Here is a 23120-nt window from a genome sequence, read left to right as displayed (position 1 = left end):
TCATCAGGGACACACTTTTTGAATTCTTCAATTAAAACTAACTCTTTCAAGCTATTAAAATCATCATATATTTATCATCATCATATATATCATCATATATGTGCACCAGCAATCAAAACACACAGACTTCTCATAAGCAAATTACATATGTCCGGTTCACAGATTTCCACAAATTTCTAAACTTTTGCCTGTATGATTCTGGGACCAACTCATAAGCTTTGAGCACAGCCTGTTTCACTATGTCATAATCAGCTGCTTCATCAACTGTCAAAGCAGAATAGGCTTGCTAAGCCTCCCCCTTTGTAAGAGAACCAACCCTCTTTTGGCCACTTTAAATTCTAAGCAACCTTCTCAAAATGCTGTAAGTATTTATCAACCTCTGTCTCATCAAATGGAGGTACCAATTTAATTTCCTAACTGGCCTCAAACTCATCACCAGAGTCTAACGCTAGACCCCTTTGCTGCAACCACTGTATCTTTTCCAGCTCGAATAGCCTCTGTCCTTCTGCTTCCTCCCTCTGTTTTTCTGCCTCCTCTCTGATTTTCTGCCTCGATAGCCTCAAACTGCCTCTGCCTTTCCGCAGCCTCCATCTTTAATTTTTCTCACTCATACTGGAGCTCAAGCTCACTAGATTTACTTTCAGGAAACACCTCCAACTCCTCCACTTTAAACACACTCTCAGAAACATAATGTTCAGCTGTTATCCTCTGCAACTGTGCCCTCCTCATTGTCAATTTCAACATAACAAGTTTTAACCTTCTAACAAGACTCAACAACTCAATCCTTCTGGCATCCTCTAATGCCTCAGAGGTTGCTGCTTCCAAACAATAATCAGCATCCGCTGCTGATTTTCCACACACAAATAAATCAAAAGGGACTTCCCCAATGAAATCGATAATTAATGACGACGCCCCCATAGATGTTCATATCCCGGATGCAGGCCCCAATTTTGTTATGAATCGTAAAGCTTTAAAAAAGAATCAGCACCAATAGACTACACCTGGAACAACACACACAAAATACTGGTGGAACACAGCAGGCCAGGCAGCATCTATAAGAAGAAGCATAGTCGACGTTTCAGGCCGAGACCCTTCATCAGGACTGCCTGAGACTGCCGGACAAAGGGCCTCGGCCTGAAACGTTGACAGTGCTTCTCCTTATAGATGCTCCCTGGCCTGCTGTGCTCCACCAGCATTTTGTGTGTGTTTGAATTCCAAGCATCTGCAGATTTCCTCGTGAAGACTACACCAGGAGTCTGTTTTTGATCTTAAAACTATCTTTATTAGAATCGACTTATAATGTAGTAACTTAAGCAAGATAAACAAAAGTTAACAGTGTTATGTGTATATATGTGTGTAAATATAAATCCAAAACTATTGAGCTTGGGGAGAACAAGGCTTGGAGTCTTGAGATGGTAAAGTATGAAAGTTCAGTTCAACCACAGAATAGGTGATGAGAGAGATATATGTAATCCAGGGTAAATGTCGAGAGAAGGCAATTATGTCGAATTCCACAGGTTCCATGGTGGTAAAACAAGAGAACAGTCACTGTAGATATTATCTGTCATCCTTCCAAATCCACATAATAATTATCACCCAAAGTGACTTGTCACAAGACGTATCGTCTTCAAGTGAATTACCACACCACACCCAGGCAAGGGTTAACACATCGGTGGTCTTCACATGATACCCCAAATCAGATCCACTCCTATGGATCAAACGAGGTGACAACCACACATTCGATGTATGATGAATTGATAATTAACCCACACTTGCGGGCACCTATTTCCCTTGTATCGATCTTTCCATTTTTCCTCCTTCATCTCCGTCTGACTCTGAGTGTCTGTGTCCTCAGTTAAAACTAAACAAGCTGTGAGTGATGTAAACAAGCTGCAAGTCAGACTGATTAAACTTCCTAATCTCTCTCTCTTAAAATGACAGTCCACAGCAAACAAAACCTAGGGATTCATATCAACTGACTGGTGTGCCAGTAGTTGGAATGACTGAGTGAATCCTATCCCACATTCTCAGCAGGTAAATGGCTCCTCTCCAGTGTGAACTCGCTGATGTCTCTGTAGTGTGGAAGAGTGAGTGAATCTCTTCCCACATTCTGAGCAGGTGAATGGCCTCTCTCCAGTGTGAGCTCGCTGATGTTCCAGCAATCTGGATGAGTTATTGAATCTCTTCCCACAGACTAAGCAGATGAACGGCTTCTCCCCAGTGTGAACTCGCTGATGTTCCAGTAATCTGGATGACTCAGTGAATCTCTTCCCACAGACTAAGCAGATGAACGGCTTCTCCCCAGTGTGAACTGACTGGTGTCTCTGCAGGGAGCGTGAGTGACTGAACCTCTTCCCACATTCTGAGCAGGGGAATGGCTTCTCTCCAGTGTGAACTCGCTGATGACTCTGCAGGTCGGATGAGCGAGTGAATCTCTTCCCACATTCTGAGCAGAGGAACGGCTTCTCCCCAGTGCGAGCTCGCTGGTGTCTCTGTAGGGCGGATGAATGAGTGAATCTCTTCCCACATTCTGAGTAGATGAACGGCTTCTCCCCAGTGTGAGCTCGCTGGTGTTTCAGAAGGTTGGATGACAGAGTGAACCGTTTCCCACATTCTGTGCAATTGAACGGCTTTTCACCAGTGTGAACACTCTCATGTCTCTGTAGGTAGGATGACTCAGTGAATCCCTTCCCACATTCTGAGCAGATGAACGGCTTCTCCCCAGTGTGAGCTCGCTGGTGTCTCTGTAGGGCGGATGAATGAGTGAATCTCTTCCCACATTCTGAGCAGATGAACGGCTTCTCCCCAGTGTGAGCTCGCTGGTGACTCTGTAGGGCGGATGAATGAGTGAATCTCTTCCCACATTCTGAGCAGGTGAACGGCCTCTCTCCAGTGTGAACTCGCTGATGACTCCGTAGGTTGGATGACTGAGTGAATCCCTTCCCACATTCTGAACAGGTGAACGGCTTCACCCCAGTGTGAATTCGCTGATGACTCTGTAGGTGGGATGACACAGTGAATCTCTTCCCACAGACTGAGCAGGTGAATGGCTTCTCCCCTGTGTGAACTCGCTGGTGACTCCGTAGGTCGGATGACTGGGTGAATCCCTTCCCACAGTCTGAGCAGTTGAACGGCTTCTCCCCCGTGTGAACTCGCTGATGTCTCTGTAGGCGGGATATCAGAGTGAATCCTTTCCCACAGTCTGAGCAGGTGAATGGCCTCTCCCCAGTGTGAACTGGCAGATGACTCTGTAGGTGGGATGACTGAGTGAATCTCTTCCCGCATTCTGAACAGGTGAACGGTTTCTGCCCAGTGTGAAGTCGCTGATGTCTCTGTAGGGTGGATAACTCACTGAATCCTTTCCCACATTCTGAGCAGGTGAATGGCTTCTCCCCAGTGTGAACTCGCTGATGTCTCAGTAGGCTGGATAACTCACTGAATCCTTTCCCACATTCTGAGCATGTGAATGGCTTCTCCCCAGTGTGAACTCGCTGATGTCTCAGTTGGCTGGATAAATCACTGAATCCTTTCCCACATTCTGAGCAGGTGAATGGCTTCTCCCCAGTGTGAACTCGCTGATGTACCAGTAGGTTGGATAACTCACTGAATCCTTTCCCACATTCTGAGCAGGTGAATGGCTTCTCCCCAGTATGAACTCGCTGATGTCTCCTTAGGTTGGATGACCGACTGAATCCCTTCGCACAGACTGAGCAGGTGAATGGCTTCTCCCCAGAGTGAACTCGCTGATGTACCAGTAGGTTGGATAACTCACTGAATCCTTTCCCACATTCTGAGCAGGTGAATGGCTTCTCCCCAGTGTGAACTCGCTGATGTACCAGTAGGTTGGATGACCGAGTGAATCCCTTCGCACAGACTGAGCAGGTGAACGGCTTCTCCCCAGTGTGAGCTCGCTGATGTCTGTGTAGGGCGGATGAATGAGTGAATCTCTTCCCACAGACTGAGCAGGTGAAGCGCCTCTCTCCAGTGTGAACTCGCTGGGGACTCCGTAGGTTGGATGACTGAGTGAATCTCTTCTCACATTCTGAACAGGTGAACGGCCTCTCCCCAGTGTGAACTCGCTGGGGACTCCGTAGGTTGGATGACTGAGTGAATCCCTTCCCACAGACTGAACAGGTGAATGGCTTCTCCCCAGTGTGAACTCGCTGGTGAGCCATAAGGTCAAATGACTGAGTGAATCCTTTCCCAGAAATTCAGCAGATCACCAGCCTCTACCAGGTGTGGTGTGAACTGACTGGTGTGTCCACAGGTCCAACTGAATCCTTTCTCACACACAGAACAGATGAATGGCCTTGCCCAGTGTGAACTTGCTGATGTACCTTTAATTGTGATAACTGAGTGAATCTACTCCCACTGTCTGAGCAGGTGAACAGCCTTTCTCCTGTGTAAGATGACTGGCTTGCTATTTGGTCAAATGATCAATTGAATCCCTCTCCACAGTCTGAGCATGAAGGATGGTCGATTGAATCCCTCGCTCCACTTCTTAAATATCCAGACAGAGACAGCAAAACTGGCGTTTTCTGTTTGAGATCCCCACGACAAATTCCTTCTCGTTTTTAACCTGTGAAAAGATTTACAAAATCCATCAATGGGTTTAGGACAACATTTCAGATGAGATAACTTGAGTTGCCATGGTTTGACTTGGTATCACACGGTTACAGTGAGGTTCAACCCAAGTTGGACAGAGAAATCATCTTCTGACTGGGCACAGTGCTGGTATCTGGAAGACCATCAAACTCTCTGATGCTCTTCCTGTCTCTATAAGAATGGGGCATTTCTGCCATCTCCAATCTGTGACCTGGCTCAGTTTGACTCTCTCCATTGGTATTATTCCCCGTTCCTGCTGAGCTGCATGGGTGCCTGGCCCCACAGTAACTGAACCAGTCTCACGCAAATTGTCTTTGTGGATGTGCATCTGGGATTTTCTTTTATGTATTATTAACTTAAAGTGCTACAGCTTTAACACCATGTAAAAAAATTCCTGCTGAGATGACTGGTTGGTCCGCACAGCTGTTAAAAGGGGTTAGAGTGAATTTTTGTAATATTTCAGGTTCTTGTAGAAAAGTACAACACAGAAACAGGTCCTTTGGGCCATCTAGTCTTGTGCTGAACTATTTAAATTGCCCCTCCCACACCCCTACAATCCAGGTACCTACACGAACCTCCTAAATGTTGAAATCGAGCTCGCATGCACCACTTGTGCTGGCTGCTCATTCCACACCCAGATGACCATCTGTGTGAAGAAGTTTCCCCTCATGTTCCCCTTAACATTTCACCTTTCACCCTTAACCCCTGGCCACTGGTTGAAGTCCCACCCAATCTCAGTGGAGAAAGCCAGCTTGCATTTACACTATCTGTGCCCCTCTACCACAATCAAATCTCCCCTCAATCTTCTACATTCCAGAGAATAAAGTCCTGACCTGTTCAATCTTTCCTTATAACCCAAGTCCTCCAAACTTGACAACAGCCTTGTGAATTTTCTCTGAAATCTTTGAATCTCTTTTAAATCTTTCCTGTAGGTAGGTGACCAAAACATCACACAATACTCCAAATTAGGCCTCTTTTACAAGTCAACATAATATCCATCTATTGTCAGTATTTGGTTCACGAAAGCCAATGGGCTAAAATCTTTCTTTCCGTCACTATCGAACTGTGATACCACTTTCAGTGAATTAAGGACTTGTATTCCCAGGTCCCTTTCTTCTACAACACTCCTCCGTGCCCGACCAGTCACTATGAAAGACCTCCCTTGGTAGGTCAGACCAAAGTGCAACAGCTCACACTGGTCTGAATTAAATTCCATTTTCCATTTCTCAAACCATTTTCCCAGGGGGTCCAGATTGCACTGCAAGCCATGATAGTCTTCCTCGCTGTCCACAACACCACCAGTCTTGGTAGTCATAAATCTGCTAATCCAGTTAACCACACTATCATCCAGATTACTGATATAGATGACAATCCACAACAGATCCAGCAGTGATCCCTGTGGCAACCACTAGTCACAGGCTTCCAGTCAGAGAGGCAACCATCTGCTGCCACACTCTGGCTTCTCCCAAAGACAGTGTCTCATCCGATTTACTGTCTCATCTTTAATGCTGAGTGACTGAAACTTCTTGACCAACCTCCCATATGAGACTTTGTCAAGTGCCTTGCTAACGTCCATGTAGACAACATCCACTGCCTTGTCTTCAACCACTTTCCTGATAACTTCCTCAAGAGACTCTGTAAGACTGGTTAGACATGGCCTACCATGCACAAAGCCATGCTGTCTATCCTTAATCAGTCCACATCTATCCAAATACTTATATTTCCGGTTCTTGCACATACGTTCCAGTAACTTCCCCACTATTCACTACTAGTCACCACTCCGTGGGTTTGGAGATTTCCCTTGAATTTCATAGAATGATAGAAATCTATAGCACCTTACAGACCCTTTGGCCCACAGTGCTGTGCCGACTATGTAACTTACTCTAGAAACTGACTGGGGTTTCCCTAGCGCATAGTCCTCTATTTTTCTGAGCTCTAAGAGAGTGTTAAAAGTCCCTGTTGTATCCGCCTCGACAACCGCTGCTGGCAGTACATTCGACACATCCAACACTCTCTGTGTAAAAAACCTACCCCTGATATCCCCTCCGCATATATTTCCAAGCACCTTAAAACTGTGCCCCATCCTGTTAGCCATCTTAATGCTGGGAAAAAATCCTCTGGCTATCCACACACTCAATGCCCCTCATCATCTTATACACCTAAAAAAGGCTCCAAACATAAACAAGGAAATTTTACATTGCTCTGAGGATTTGTTAGAAGTAAACAAAATTATGAGGGTATAGATAGGGTAAATGCAAGCAGCTTTTTCCACTGAGGTTGTGTGGGATGACAACCAGAGGTCATGGGTAAGTGGGGAAGGTGAAAATTTAATGGGAACATTTGGAAAAGTTCTTTGCTGAAATGGTCGTAAGAGTGTAGAATGAGATGTCAGCACTAGTGGTGAATATGAGCTCGATTTCACCATTAAGAGAAGTTTGACAGGTACCTGGATGGTAGGGGTACGGAGGGTGATGATCCCTGTGCAATGGCATTGACTAGATGGGCCAAATAGCCTGTTTCTGTACTGAACTTCTCCATGTTTCTGTGACAGAGAAGCTGGCCAAACTTGTTTGGAAGGGAAAAGGTAGGAGTGACAACGGAGCAGCAATGGCTGGAGTTTCTGGGAGCAATTCGAGAGCTGAGTAATCGATACATCCCAAAGACGTGGAAGCATTGGAATGGCAGCAGGGCACAACCGTGGGTTAAATGAGAAACCAAAACCAACATAAAATCAGAGGAGAGGGCAAACAAAAGAGCAAAGGACCATTAGGAAGCTTTTAGAATCCAACAGAAGACAACTAAAGGAAAGTCAGATGAGTTCGGGAGTGGAATTATGAAATGACTGTCATTAATGAATTTTGGTTGCAACAACAGTCCGCGGCATTTAGAGGAACGAGATATCCAGGGCCTCAATATCTCTTGAAAACCAAGATTCCCTGCACTAGTTACCATTCAACTTTTATTTTGTCAGACACATACAAACTCTACACCCTTAAAATTTCACTTCTGAAGAACTCCCACTTACCAAGTTCTCCTTTGCTAAAAAACATCCTGTCCCAATCCACACTTGTCAAATCCTTGTAAGTATCATAAAAATTGGATTTCTCCAATTTAGAATCTCAAGAGAGGTCCAGGCCTCTGCTTTTCTGTATTTACTTGGAATCTCATGATCAGTAGATACAAAGTGTTCCCATACACTAATTTCTGTCACTCGCCCTAGATCACTTCCCAATAGCTTACTGCACACTTCTACATCGGGAATTTTACATACTGATTAAGGTAGATTTAATAAGCTCTACCCCATCTAGTCCTTTTACAGCCTAGGATTCCAGTCAATAAACGGAAAGTTAAAATCACTCACTTTAACAACCTTTGTTTCTTGGCATAGTCCGCAATCTCTCTACAGATTTGTTCCTTGAAATCCCTCAGACTGTTGGGCGCAAGCAAGTCCAAGTAATGGCTACAATATCGTAATCTCATGTCCTGAGGTCTGAATGACATCTGTTTGGTGTCAAAAACGGAACCTTGCCCTCAATGTCACTGAAACAAAGGAGCTGGCTGCAGACTACAGGAGAAATGGAGACAGGCTGACCCAGGATCTGGGGTTGAGAGGGTGAACAGCTTTAAGTTCCCTGGCACACACAACACCGAGGATCTCACCGGGTCTGTACATACTGGCTGTGTGGTGAAAAAGGCACAACAGCACCACTTTCACCGCAGGCGGTTCAGGAAGTGTGGAACGGGGCCCCAAATACTAACAACTTTCTACAGGGGCACAATTGAGAGCATCCTGACGGGCGGCATCACTGCCTGGTATGGGTGCTGTACTTCACTCAGTTGCAGGACTCTGCAGAGAGTGGTGCGGACAGCCCAGCGCATATGTAGATGTGAACTTCTCACTATTCAGGACATTGACAAAAACAGGTGTGTAAAAAGGGCCACTGTGTAAAAAGGATCTTTGGGGACCAGAGTCACCCCAACCACAAACTGTTCCAGCTGCTACCATCTGGGAAACGGTACCACAGCCTGAAAGCCAGGACCAACAGGCCCAGGGACAGCTTCTTCCACCAGGCCCTCTGATTGATTAATTCATGCTGATACAATTGTACTTTTATTTATCCTGACTGTCCTGTTGTACATACTATTTATTATAAACTAAAATTAACATTGCACACTTAGACAGTGACATAACATAAAGATTTCACAACTCGTGTATGAAGAATGTAAGTAATAAAGTTAATTCGATTCAATTCAACCTCTCCACTATCTGTTCTGTCATTCTGGCTCCAATCCTCCCTGCAACTTTAGTTTAACCACCCACCCCACAGGGGAGCACCAGCAAGCCTTGCCACTAGGATATTCGTCCCTTTCTAGTTCTGTTCCACTAACTAACAAATCCCCTATCACCCCTTTGACTTTCCTCTGCCAGGTAATTCCCCCCAACAGTTTCTAAAGTGTCCACCTGTTGTTGTGTGGGATAGCAACAAGAGTACTCGGCGATGGCTATTTAACCTCACTCCCCTTCCTGACTCTCACCCAGTTTCCTGTGTCCTGCACCTTGGGTGTAACTCACCTCTCTGCACGTCATACCTATCACACCCTCTGACGCTTGGATGATGCGGAATTCATCCAGTTCCAGCTCTAACTCCTTAAAGTGCAGCTGGATATACACCTTCTACGTGAGGGCGTCAGGGACACTGGAGGTCTCCCCGCCTTCCCACCAATATCCCCTCTAATTTGTAATGACCAGTGTGTGCAAAACCTTGTACTGTACAATTTTTACCCAGTGACAACAACATGTGCAAACTGAATTTTATATAGAGAGGTATTCATTTCAACAGCGAGCAAATCACTGTCAGTAAGAACTTTAATCTCCTCTGGTTGAGTCTTGATTGAGTTCATCTGCACTCTCACACAACCTAAGTAACAGGTTAATGAAGGATTTACTCGCCGCTGCTTTTGCAAACCACCTATTTGTGATTTTCTTGCTAAATGATGCTTTCAATTTCAGATTTCCAAATATCACTCCTCTTCTTCCCACTTGAAAATCCTCCAGCAACTCTTGCATCACCACAATACACGAAGTATTGTACATAAGTATTTCCCCTGAAGTCTCACCCAGGTGACTGACAGTGGTGAACTCAGTGATGGTAATGCCAAGGAATACTGCCTTTAAGGACAGTAGTCTGTCTCCCTGGAGTCTGGCACATTTCTGATGTGAAGGCTACTTGTTGCCCAGGGCAAAGGTGTTTGATATCATTATGTAGCCAGACAGAATTGGTGGAAGCGTGTTCTCACTGGTAGAAAAATGCAGACCGAGAGGAGGTAGAACAAGCAACACACACAAAATGCTGGAGGAACTCAGCAGGTCAGGCAGTATCTATGGAAAAGAGTACTAATGCTGAATTCCTCCAGCAATTTGTGTGTGTAGCTTGGATTTCCAGCATCTGCAGATTTCCTCTTTGTGATTGGAGGTAGAACAAAGATGATTTTCTCAACTGGTGATGTAAAAGATTTTAGAGCCACAGAATAGAACACTGCAGCACAGTACAGGCCCTTCAGCCCTCCATGTTGTGCCAACCCATATAAACCTTAAAAAAAAGAACTAAACCCACACTACCCCGTAACCCTCCATTTTTCTTTCATCCATGTGCCTGTCCAAGAGGATGTTAAATACCCCTAATGTTTTAGCCTCCACCACCATCCCTGGCAAGTCATTCCAGTCACTCACAACCCTCTGTGAAAAAAAAAACTTACCCCTGATGTCTCCCCTAAACTTTCCTCCCTTAATTTTATACATATGCCCTCTGGTGTTTGCTGTTGGTGCCCTGGGAAACGGGTACTGACTATCCACCCTGTCTATGCCTCTCGTAATCTTTTAGCCCTCTATCAAGTTCTAGACCAGGCATGGGCAAACTACGGCCCGCGGGCCATATGCGGCCCGTTAAGCTTTTTAATCCGGCCCGCAGAACTTGATGAAATTATATTAATAAACCTTGTTAACGTCTTTTCCCCACAATTCTGGCGTTTTCCCAATAGATGACGCACTCTATATACATTGACCTTTGTTGAGGTGCAGCGTATTACTCCACATTTGCGCTTTACTCTTTGTTCGGCTCGACCTATTTGTGTGAACAGGCGTTCAGCGTCATGAACATCAACAAAGCCAGCCACAGATCCAAGTTAACTGACCAACCCCTCAGATCCATCCTGAGAATCGCCACAACAAAACTAAATCCAGACTTTGATGCGCTAACTAAAAAGGGAGACCAACAACACTGTTCCCACTGAAATTAAAAATAAGTTTCTTCGTTGTGTTATGTAAAAAATGCATTTGAAAATATTTTTTTCAATAAGCCTTACATGTTACATGTCATTCCTGTTAAGTGATGGACACGAGTAGTACGCAGGTGCACGTACGTTCTCAAAATAAAAAATGCACTCCAGATCAATAACGCGCTCCGCATACTGGCACGCTGGTATTGTTCTGCCTTTGTGCTGGTCGTTGTTGAGTTTTGGCACAGTGGACAATTGAATAAGAAGGAGTAGGACAAGTAGACCTGCATCTCCTACCGGTTTTGAAATAAAGACAGTCAGGAGGAGAGTGATGATGATAATACCTTGAAGGATAACAGAATTTTCAGTGCTTTAAAATAATAACTGTTACTATTTAAAAAAGCTGTATTTTATTCATTTAATTTTCAGTGTTTTAAAAGTCATTTCAATAAATAGCTAAATACCATGGGACTTCAAAGACAGATATTTTGTTGTAATGCATTTGTTCATTTTCAATTGAAATTAAAGCACATGTTTTCTACATATCCCATGATATTTTATTTTCTCTTATGAGGTGTATTACCAAAACACTCCGTCCATCTGCTCCTGGTCTGGCCCCCCTGTCAAATTTTAGAACCCTTTGTGGCCCACAAGTCAAAAAGTTTGCCCACCCTTGTTCTAGACCTTTCATATTATTTCACATTTCATAAAGATTGAAACAGAATAGGCTGAAACACACTGTTCAAAAGTGCTGGTGTTCAATCCACTTGGTGCATTGACTCATTACATTTTTTGGGTTTATGTTTGTCAGAAACACATCCAACAGATTTCCCATCAGAAGTGCAGGAAAATTCTGGACCTGATTTCAAATGAACCACTGAGCACTCTGAAAAAAAGGTGTGGCAGAGGCCGATTTCTCCCCTGTGCTTTTATTTTCAGTGTGAACTATGTAACATTGATGGTGATTAATGATCATTACTTTCAGGCGACAGCCCTCCAAACATGTGACGAACCACAGTAAAACTTAGTGAACCTGCCATGGTTGGGTCTTGGGTGTCGGACCAGCAGATTTTCTGTATTATTAGATGTTCTCATATTAATACATCATACCTCACTTCCAAATCACTGTTTTTAGACATCACATTATAGAATGATATGTTCCACATAACCTGCAAGTTTAAAAGAAGCTCAGAAAATAAGGTCAAAGTAAGTTTCAAAGGCATCTCGGAAACAGAAACGTGCAAGTTTAAAGGGAGCAGAGATACCTGACTGACCTGCATGAGGTGTTGAGCTACCTAAAATGCATTCTTGAACGTATAATGTAGATTTAAAGCAATAATTGGATTTAAATTATTTTATTAAATTAACATTATCTTGGATCTCTTAATCGTAATTCACATTTAATGTAGTATTAACCTTTCTGCATTTGGATAACTACAATTTTTGTTCTTTTCTTTCGAAAAATGCAGTCACATCATAACACTATTCAAACTTCAGACCAAAAGTCTTCTTTCTCCCCCTTCTATTTTTTCCCAGGAAAAAAATACTATAAATTTTTTGCTATTTAAAATTGGTAACATTTATCAATTCATGCTGTTGTTTAAAATTAAATTGCTTAACTCCATGAAGCAAACTTGCAAGTTCACTAGCTAATAAAGAATTGAACAAAGAGGATTGTATATTTTACGCACAAAGCAGCATAATATCAATGCTCCTACATCATAAATTGGGAGACAAATGTACACATCCCAACCTTATTAGGTATTTGTACTCAATTTTTCCCACAGATGGTGAACTGCTAATCTTGGCTGGTTCATCAGGCACAGCATGGAGTAGATCTGAAGGGAGCTGGAGTGGTTTGTGTATTTGCAGCAGTGCTGGGAGGAAAAATCAGCATGAATGATGAATGTCTTTAATGTCCCTTCCTATAAAATGCTCGACAGATGGTTCACACTTATTTGACCTTGAGCTTTTTTTTAAAAACCATATTACAATTTAGTCAGGATTACTTAGAATTTCAACATCTCTCTTCCAGTGAAAATAATAAGTGGGAAGGGGTATAATTTAAAGATCCTATATATTCAGTTTAATCCACCCCGTTCTAATGAAATGTTTATTCAGTTATTTATGCTATTGACAAGGCTCCGAATAAAGCAAATGAGGACCAATAGGTGTGATCCATTCTTACAACCAGTTCAATGGCATAATTTTAAACTCACTTCCCCAAGTTTTCACATTTAGGAGCAGAATCACAAGAAGAGCTGGCAAATGACCAGGGAAAGCTTCACACAGAATCACAGAATAATTATTATAAAATTATTGTTGGCATGAAAGGAGATCATCAACCAGAACTATCCTTTCAACAACAATCCTTTTCTCTTGCCCTGCATCACTGCAAAAGTTCACTCTCATTTCCTTTCCAATTCTATTTGAAAGTACTGTCTTAGTCTTCGACAGTACTGTCCTGTGGATATCCAGTAACTGTGCTCTGGAAGTCCAATCCAAAGTAGAATCTTTGCTAATCTACAATGCTAGCAATGTACCTCACCATACTTTATCCCTATTTTCTAATCACAGGAAAGACTAAGTACTAATTTAAAACAAAGGCTAAGATTTAAACTTTCATCTTATGGTGATGATCATCTAATGTTATACTGCTATATATAAATAAAAGGGGTGATAGATAAGTTTGTGGCCTAAGGTAGAAGGAGACAATTTTAGAAAACCCAGCACATCTATTTTTCAACATAGTCCACTCCTACATTTACACACTTAGTCCAGCGGTCGTGGAGCGTACGGATCTTGCACCTCCAGAAAGTGTCCACAGATGGGTGATTGATAAGTTTTGTTCCCTTTCTCCGAGTTCCTAATCCTTGCATTTAGAAAGCTGGAGCTCAGCTCTGTCTGAGAGATCCATCGGTTCCCATTCCCTCATCAGCCGGGAGCTCCCCGGGGCCCGTGTACGGATCGTGGGGCTGAGAGAGAGGGAAGAGAACAGGACTGTCCCGGGATTGCTGGCCACGGTGTCCGAAATTCAAAGGAATTATCCCGAAGTCTGTGTTTAAGATAAAAACACGGAGAATCACTCTTACCTGCATCCGACATTTTCAAAGCCTTCTGTGTACTGCGCGCATGCCTGAAACTCAGGGACGTCCTCAGCCTGACGCCTGCGCATTTCATCGGCGCTTCAGCGCCGGCGAAATTCTTAATGAATGGCCCTATGGGTAATCACGGTGCCATTAAACATTTGTGCAAGCACCGGTTCAATGTCCATACTTCATTCTTTTCGTGTGTATAGAAAAATGTACACATCCCAATCTTATTAGGTATTTGTACTCAATTTTTCCCACAGATGGTGAACTGCTAATCTTGGCTGTTTCATGAGGCACTGCATGGAGTAGATCTGAAGGGAGCTGGAGTGGTTTGTGTATTTGCAGCAGTGCTGGGAGGAAAAATCAGCATCAATGATGAATGTCTTTAATGTCCCTTCCTATAAAATGCTCGCCAGATGTTTCACGCTTATTTGACCTTGAGCTTTTTTTCTAAAACCATATTACACTTTAGTCATGATTACTTAGAATTTCAACATCTCTTTTCCAGTGAAAATAATAAGTGGGAAGGGGTATAATTTAAAGATCCTATATATTCAGTTTAATCCACCCCGTTCTAATGAAATGTTTATTCAGTTATTTATGCTATTGACAAGGCTCTGAATGAAGCAAATGAGGACCAATAGGTGTGATCCATTCTTACAACCAGTTCAATGGCATAATTTTAAACTCACATCTCCAAGTTTTCACATTTAGGAGCAGAATCACAAGAAGAGGTGGCAAATGACCAGGGAAAGCTTCACACAGAATCACAGAATAATTATTATAAAATTATTGTTGGCATGAATGGAGATCATCAATCAGAACTATCCTCTCAATTCCAATCCTTCTCTTGCCCTGTATCACTGTAAAAATTCCCGCTCATTTCCTTTCCAATGCTATTTGAAAGTACCATCTTAGTCTTTGACAGTACTGTCCTGTGGATATCCAGTAACTGTGCTCTGGAAGTCCAATCCAAAGTAGAATCTTTGCTAATCTACAATGCTAGCACTGCACCTCACCATACTTTATGTCCAGTAATTTAACCAAGATTCCGATTTTCTAATCACAGGAAAGACTAAGTACTGATTTAAAGCAAAGGCTAAGGTTTCAACTTTCATCTTATGGTGATGATCATCTAATGTTATACTGCTTTTCCATATACATATATATATATATAAATAAATAGATAGATAGATAAATAAATAAATAAGGAGTGACAGATAAGTTTGTGGCCTAAGGTAGGAGTCAATTTTAGAAAATCCAGCACATCTATTTTTCAACATAGTCCACTCCTACATTTACACACTTAGTCCAGCGGTCGTGTAACATACGAATCTTGGACCTCCAGAGAGTGTCCACAGACGGGTTTTGTTCCCTTTCTCCGAGTTCCTAATCCTTGCATTTAGATAGCTGGAGCTCAGCTCTGTCTGAGAGATCCATCGGTTCCCATTCCCTCATCAGCCGGGAGCTCCCCGGGGCCCGTGTACGGATCGTGGGGCTGAGAGAGAGGGAAGAGAACAGGACTGTCCCCGGATTGCTGGTCACGGTGTCCGAAATTCAGAGGAATTATCCCGAAATCGGTGTTTAAGATAAAAACACGGAAAATCACTCTTACCTGCAACCGACATTTTCAAGGCCTCGTGTGCTGCGCGCATGCGTGATACTCGGGGACGTCGTCAGCCTGACGCCTGCGCAGTTCATCAGTGCTTCAGCGCCTGCTAAGATTTATTCGCGCAGGGCCTTTTGGGTAATACCGGTGCCATTAAACAGTTCTTGAAGTACCGGTTCAATGTCCATATCTCATTTTTTTTCGGGTATATAGAAAAAGTCTGCAGCTTTTTTAACGCAGGAAGCGGCTCACATGAACAATATACTCAATATCAACGTGTATTTAATGCCAAAGTAAAATGTGGATATAAAACACAAGAGATTCTGCAGTGGCTGGACATACAGAGACGCGCACACACACAAAATGCTGGAGGAGCTCTGCAGTTCAGGTAGCAACTAAGCAGCGGAGTCCACAGTCTAGGCATGCTGAAGAGGCTCGGTCTAAAAGTTGTTTATTTATCCCTTTCCACAATTGCTGCCTGATCTTTTGATTCCCACTAGTATTTTGCAGAAACTAACCATCTTTTTTTTCGGTCAACCAGTTTCCAAATTTTTCTGATCTTCCCTTTGTAGCCATATCCTGCTGGTCTGATTCCTCCTCCTCCTCGTAAACTCCAGACCCCATCTCTGTCTGGAGCCGCAAAGCCCTGGCTCAGGCTGGCAACTCTTTGGTTTCTGACTCTGCTCCATCGAAGATTCACTCGCTAGTCTGCTGTCAGACTTCAGAGGTGCATTGTGTTACGAGACCGCAGATTCGTTTACTGTGAGTGTCGCTTTGAGTGCCTGAGTGAGGCGGGGCTGTGACGTCAGACAGGCGCTGCAGCAGAGACAGAGAGACAGAGGGGGGAGGAGAGGGAGGGGAGAGAGAGAGATAGAGGGAGAGGAAGAGAGGAAGAGTGAGAGAGACTTCAGCTTGTCACTGCTATGCCCAAAAGATTGGGTTGATCATCGGCACGCAGTGCACAACGGATGTGTGACTGTCACTTCGTATAATCCATATGTGTGGATTTCCCTTACCCGGAATCGGGGTGTTTTGTGGTAACCACCCGAAGACGATATTCTTGTGACTGTCACCTGGTGATATTTCTAAGTGTATTTCGGAACTAATCGACGGATAAGATCTTCGGCGACTGTTATTCCGTTCACCCAGCGTGGAATGTGTGTGGAATTCTTCGTAGTTGCCTTCTCTCTACATCTTCGTGTGGATTTACAAATCTCTCCTCTCACTCACTTGTTCCGTAGATTACTGAACTTTTCCACTTTACCATCTTAAGACTTTAAGCATTGTTTCCCAAGTTTGATAGTTTGGAATACGTACAACACCGTTAATTGCTGTTTATTTCGTTCAATCTTTTAGATTTGGAGTAGATACTAATGAAGAGGGTGGTTTTAACATCGAAACCTGACTCCGTTAGTGATCTATTGCTGCTGGTACGTAAAAATTGCAACAACCCAGCTGTCTGAGGCACAGTCCTTTAAAATAGGTGAAAATGACACAAAACATTGAAAAGAGCGGAGAAGGAGTTTAACCAACTTCGTCCGGAGCCCTGAACAACGTCACAACCACAGTGAGCTCATCGTCTTGTTCAGCCCGGAGAAAATCATGCAGGAAATTCATGCAGGTGTATAAGATGATGAGAGGCATTGGTCGTGTGGATAGCCAGAGGCTTTTTCCCAGGGCAGAAACGGCTAACACGAGGGGGAATAGGTTTAAGCTGCTTGGAAGTAGGTACAGAGGAGATGTCAGAGCTAAGGTTTTAAAACAAAGAGTGGTGTTTGTGTGGAATGCATTGCCAGCGATGGTGGCAGAAGCGAATACAATAGAGTATTTTAAGAGTCTCTTAGATAGGTACACGGAGCTTAGGAAAATAGGTGGCTATGCGGTAGGGTAATTTTAAAGCAGTTTCTAGTGTAAGTTACATGGTCGGCGCAACATTGTGGGCCAAAGCGTCTGTAATGTGTTGTAGATTTCTATGATTCTCTGAAATTCAAGAGAAATCTCCTATCCCACGGAGCGGTGACTAGTTGTAACCTGTCATCTCAGGGAGAGTGAGAGAGGGGAACGGCAGGGGTAGATTTTAATATACTGATATGGAACAGAAACATGGGCAGGGACCAGATGGACAGAGTGGCCACTCTAGTGTACATTGTGAGTGTGTTAGAGACGATAAGAACCTAAGACACGGGATTTGATACAGAGCTGATTTATCTTTCACAGCTCCACAATATTAAACACCAGTCTAGTTTAAGTCTAACATCAGCAGAACAGACTCCTCCAATGCTCAGTGACCAGGGTTCTGTCCTGGGTACGATGAGCAGGCGCAAGAACTGCAGAATCTGACAGTAACAGTCCCTCATGAACCTGCAGCTGCCTTCAGTCACCGTGATGGTTAAACATTTAACACGGAGCTGATTTGAACTTCCTCCCTGATGTGAAGTTGCTGGTGTTGCAGCAGCTGGGATGATTGAGTAAAACTCTTTGCTCACTCCGGACAGAAATGTGGCCTCTATTTATTGTGAACTCACCGGAGCGTCACAAGGTGGGTTAACTGAATGAGTCTCTTCACACACACGGAGCAGGTGAACGGCCGCTTCCCAGAGCGAAGCTGTTGGTGAATCTGCGATGGCCGACTGAATCCCTTCCAAAATGAGAGCCAGTGAATGACGTCACAGTGCTATAACGTCATGGCGATGTATCCAATCAGATCACGGACATGGACACGTGATCGGGCTCTCCTAGTCGCGAGTGGGGCGCTGTCTTCTCCAACATCTCCGCCTCCACATTCAAGGATCGGCGACATTCAAGCGCTGGTGAACTGACAGATACAGCGGAACTAACGAGCTGTTGTGTTTGTGAGTCCCAGCATGAAAGTCGTTCAGAGAGAAAAATCAAACTCCCACCCCAACCCCAGCTTAAAAAAAGAACGGCATCCCGATCATCAATCTACAAACCCCACCTCTCTGGACAAAAGGGTTATTTCAGGTTGGAGAGGGGTGTGGAGTTTTGAAATCAATTCCTTGTGGTGCCACCATCGTTAATTTAGCATGTCCGGATTGGTGGATCACACAGCACGGAAACAGGCCTTTGAGCACTCCCCCCCCCCCCCCCCGCCAAAGGAAACAACCCTACCCCGCACAACAGCGGAGGAGCCGGTGTCACCAGGGTAGCTGAAATCTGGAACTCACTGCCCGAGGTGGCGGTGGAGGCAGGTCCCTTCACAACATTTACGAACAGGATGAGCATTGAAACTGCCGAGATACAGTCGGCTGTGAACCAAGTGCTGATAAATGGGACCAGTGTAGACAGTGAGTGGATGGTCAGAACAGGTATGGCCGGCCAAAGGCCTGTTTCCGTGCTGTGTGATCCGCCACTCCGCACATGCTAAATTAACGATGGTGGTACCGCGAGGCATTGATTTCAAAACTCAACACCCCTCTCCAACCTGAAATAAACCAGACTGCACCCCTTTCTTACGTCTGGGAATATCTGTTTCTGTCAAAGTAGCATAGAGATTGGTCACTTCTGCTAAACAACTGGCAACTGATGAAGTTCCTGTGTCTTCTTGCATTAATGTTGCTTCCTTGCAGCAAAACTAACCCTCTCACTGTGTCAGAATCAGTGATTAAATCAGACCCCAAACACTGTGCTTTCATCCCTGCACGTTATAACTGGAACCATCTCACTGAGGGTCTGATGGAGACATAGGATCACATCTCCCCTGCTTCTGACATTTCAAATACCCTCAGAATGGTTTTCTGATTCAGTCTGAAGGTTATGGTACATTCAGCTCGTCATCAGACCTGAAAAATCATGTCTTCCCACAGCTGGTTCCGCCTGTTGGTGTGTCCTCTTTCGTCCACCTCCAGGGAAGCTGCATCTCCACACAGACTCCTCACTTGAGAATACACACAGTGTATTCTGTTGACTAATACACCGTGTGTGGACCCCGCTGGCAATTCTGGTGTTGTGACCCGAATCGAGACAAACACCACGCTGCCCACTCCACCAACAACACGGCACAGCCGGACACATAACAGGGGACTTTACATCCCACAACACTGGATTCAGTGATGAAACCCGTCATTAATGTTGTTGTCCCACCGAAATAATAAGAAACGCCCATTTTGGTTCGTTTAAATACGGTGACGTCAGACACCCCCACTCGCCTGACGTCACACATGGACTCCCCATACCGGGATCTGCCCTCACGTGCGCGGTGTCTTACGTCACCCACGCGCTGCTGTGCTCGAGCTTTATCGGTTTAACGGCTGGGCTAATAATCACGTGACCAGCCCCTCCCCCCACAGCTGTCAACAGAGGATTCAGGAGCTACGCTATTTCTATTGGTGCTAAGCGATGTCAATCACTGTTTACAACCAGTCGCGAAGGCGGACAAGCCGAGTGGGCGTTACCCCGCCGAGTTCGTCTCCCGCTCGAGCGCCGACCGCCTCCTCAGAGCGGAGAAAACCTCAAAGTAAATGTCCGCTTTCTGATTTATTTCCATTTCCCTCCGAGGGAAGTTGGGGCGTTTGTGAAGCGTCTCCTGCGGCCGGAGTCTGATGTATCGCTGAGAGGCAGGAGGAGACCGCTCGGCCCGTCGGTTCGATGCCGGTTCCCCGGGGAGGGAGGGATTTTATTGAAAGGATGAAGATGGTGAGAGAGGGGGCGGACAGGATGTTTGTCCCGTTGGGGACAGGAGGGGCTCATCTGCGGAAATGTCTGAGCACACGGTGGTGTCGAGCAGAGGGATTCACCACATTGGAGGTAAACACCAGCAGACTGTTGCCCTGCAAGCGGGACCAATGGTCCGGGCAGAGTGACAATTATTTGTGCTTTGTTGAGATTGTACCTGGAATTTGGTGTAAAATCCCGCTCCCCATACTAACACGGGTTATACAGACCGAAGAACAAACTGCCGGAGGAACTCAGTGGGTCGGGCAGCATCTGTGGAGGGAAATGGACCGTCAACATTTCGGGCCGAGACCCTCCCTCTGGACTGAGAGTGGACGGGAAATAGTCAGAGAGAATAGGTGAGGGGTGGGGATGGGGTAAGAGCTGGGGAGTGAGAGGTGGATCCAGGTGAGGGGGGAGGTGGGAAGGTGGAAATAGTGACAGGGGTGGGAGGTGAGTGATCGGGGCAACACGGGGCTGCAGAAGATGGAAATTAATTCTATAGAGGATTAACAAAGTGGTTAGAGAGTATTTATTATAGAGAGTGCAATGAAGATACACCAGACTGATCCCTGGGGTGGTGGGGTCATCATATGAAGAAAGATCAAATGTGATAACCCTTTCATTTAGAGAATCGAGGACTGAGAGGTGAACACACTGAAATGCACAACATCATTACCGGTTGAACCAGGGATCTCAGTCTCTGAAACAGGGATAGACTGTGCGGGACTGAAATGAGGGGAAATGTCTCCATTCCGAGGGTGGTGAATGTTTATAAATCCCCACCACAGAGGGCGGTGAAGACTCAGTGATCGTCCGCACGTAAAACAGAGGCCGGCAGATGTGTGGAGAACGGAGGGATCGAGGAAATGAGGATCGGGCAGAAACACGTGGCTGAGATGGGTGAGCAGCCGCCATCTTGCTGATGGTTAGAGGGGCTGAATTGCCTCCTGCTGTTTCTCACTTGATGTTTCAGTGTTCCTGTCCAGCAAGGCTCTGGAGGAATGTGAATAGAAATTAGTGTTTAGAAACACAAAACTGATTTAAATGAAACGTGAACATTTCCTTTTTGCGTCTGAATTATGTTTTGGACCTGGATGGGAATTGAGCCGGTGACTCTGTGACCTGGACGTGGAGGGAAAAGGATCGGGGAAGATATGGTGTGGAAAAATAATCATGTATCTGGGGTAAATATGGAATAATCTGGGGAATGCGGTGGATGGGTCGGGCAGCATGTGAGGGGCGAGGAGCAGAGTCACCAGTTCAGGAGGGAGTCCCTCCACCCGTCACCTGATCCCGGTTCCTGTTCACGTTTTTCTGCAGATCTGCAGCATCTGCGGGTCACTGTTCTATGTGTCCGTGTAGCTTCACCTTTCACCCGTTCAGACAAGTCAGTGAGATCCGGATCTGTCACGTCCTCTCGTTGTGGGTGGACAGTGCTTTTATCTCTGTAATAGTTTCTGCATGTTTCATTCCACTGTTTTGTGGTGCTGAAGTGCTGCCAATGTTTCTGGGTGTCTGACCCGTTTATGTGAGAATTTAGCCTTTTGTATTTATCTGCGCTTCTCATAAATGTGTAAAGTTTAGTTCAGCTTCACTTCAGAATTTCCAAAGCAACACCCAGTCAGTCAAATTGCTCCACACAATTAAAATAGCTTATCACTTTTTTTCTCTATTTTTGTACTATATATATGTATATTCTTATTTTAAATCACAATTTTTCAAAACTATTGTTATGAATTAGGTTCTGCTGCTACCGCAGGGACAACAAATTTCATGACACATGCCGGTGCTATTAAACTTGATTCTGATATTGATCTGGGAGACCCACCACCGGTCACCTGATCCCAGTTACTGCAGATCGTAATGTGAGATTGAAGCATTTTCCATATATTTGCTTTCCACAGAAATTACAACAGTTCAGTTTCCTTCTGTGGTTCCAGAGCAGAAGCTCAGTCTGTCTAATATTTCCACACAATTAAACTGGGAAATTGGTTTATTATCATCATGTACTGAGCTACAGTGAAAATCTTGCCTGACATACCATCCAGACAGATGGATACATTTCAACTGTACACTGAGCTGATATACATCAAAATAATCACTGTAACAAAGCATTATGGCTGCAGAGAAAGTGCGGTGCAGATGGACATATGGTGCAGGGTCACGTCCAGTTACATTGTGAGGTTGAGTCCATTTTATCATTCATTTGGCTTATAACTGCAGACAGGAAGCCGTCCTTCAGCCTGGTGTTACGCACTTTAAGGCTTTTGTATCTCTTCCCAATGGGAGAGCAGGTTTGCAGCAAGAATGTCTGTGGTTGTGAGGATCTTTGAGTACATGGCCTGCTTTTCCGAGGCAGGGGAAGTGTAGGAAGAGTCCATGCAGGGGAGGCTTGTTTCTCTGATGTTCTCTGCAGTTCCTTGCAGTCCCTTGCAGTCATGGGCAGAGCAGTAGCCATATGAATGCGTGAAGTATCCACAAGAAGCTCAGAGACCTCGGCCTTCACCCTGCCTTGTGTCGCTGGATCCTGGACTTCCTGTCAGATCGCCAGCAGGTGGTAAGAGTGGGCTCCCTCTCCTCTGTCTCTCTGACCCTCAGCACACATACCCCACAGGGTTGTCTCTTTGGCCTTCTCCTTTACTCTCTGTGCACCCATGACTTGTGTTGCCACCCACAGCTCCAATCTGCTAATTAAATTTTGCTGACAGCAGTACATTGATTGGCCTAATCTGAAATACTGATAACAATCAATCAAATGCCTTCTGACAAGGCTCGGTCCAAACAAACTTTTCACCCTTCTTCAGGAGATTGGTCAGAGGAAGAGCGATAGCAGCAAAGTTCTTACGGTAATATCCATCCATTCC

At 44.7% G+C, this 23120-nt stretch overlaps 1 protein-coding gene across 4 annotated transcripts; it reads right to left on the bottom strand.

Moving 5' to 3' along the window:
* Window positions 1–1216: 1216 nt before the first annotated feature.
* LOC132386404 (zinc finger protein 850-like) lies at window positions 1217–15701 on the bottom strand. 4 transcript variants are annotated; one of them, XM_059958675.1, is made up of 3 exons: window positions 15589–15659; window positions 13974–14099; window positions 1217–4579 (listed from the first exon to the last, which is right to left on the bottom strand). In XM_059958675.1, exon 3 carries the CDS (start codon window positions 4173–4175, stop codon window positions 2028–2030), a length of 2148 nt encoding a protein of 715 aa, XP_059814658.1. In that variant the 5' UTR covers window positions 4176–4579; window positions 13974–14099; window positions 15589–15659; the 3' UTR covers window positions 1217–2027. The 4 variants fall into 4 exon arrangements, 3 of the variants coding, with proteins under 3 accessions (XP_059814658.1, XP_059814659.1, XP_059814657.1); XM_059958676.1 differs by lacking the exon at window positions 13974–14099 and having other exon boundaries at window positions 15589–15648; XM_059958674.1 differs by lacking the exon at window positions 15589–15659 and having other exon boundaries at window positions 13974–14168.
* Between the last annotated feature and the right edge of the window lie 7419 nt (window positions 15702–23120).

The sequence above is a fragment of the Hypanus sabinus genome, unplaced genomic scaffold (genome assembly GCF_030144855.1).
Source record: "Hypanus sabinus isolate sHypSab1 unplaced genomic scaffold, sHypSab1.hap1 scaffold_1146, whole genome shotgun sequence".
Classification (NCBI taxonomy): domain Eukaryota; kingdom Metazoa; phylum Chordata; class Chondrichthyes; order Myliobatiformes; family Dasyatidae; genus Hypanus; species Hypanus sabinus.
Note: the sequence above shows the minus strand (reverse complement) of the source record. Positions and strands in the feature narration are given on the sequence as shown.

Excerpts from the sequence above, each read along its gene's own strand:
- LOC132386404 (XM_059958675.1), bottom strand. The coding sequence starts at position 4,175 with ATGGCTCACCAGCGAGTTCACACTGGGGAGAAGCCATTCACCTGTTCA.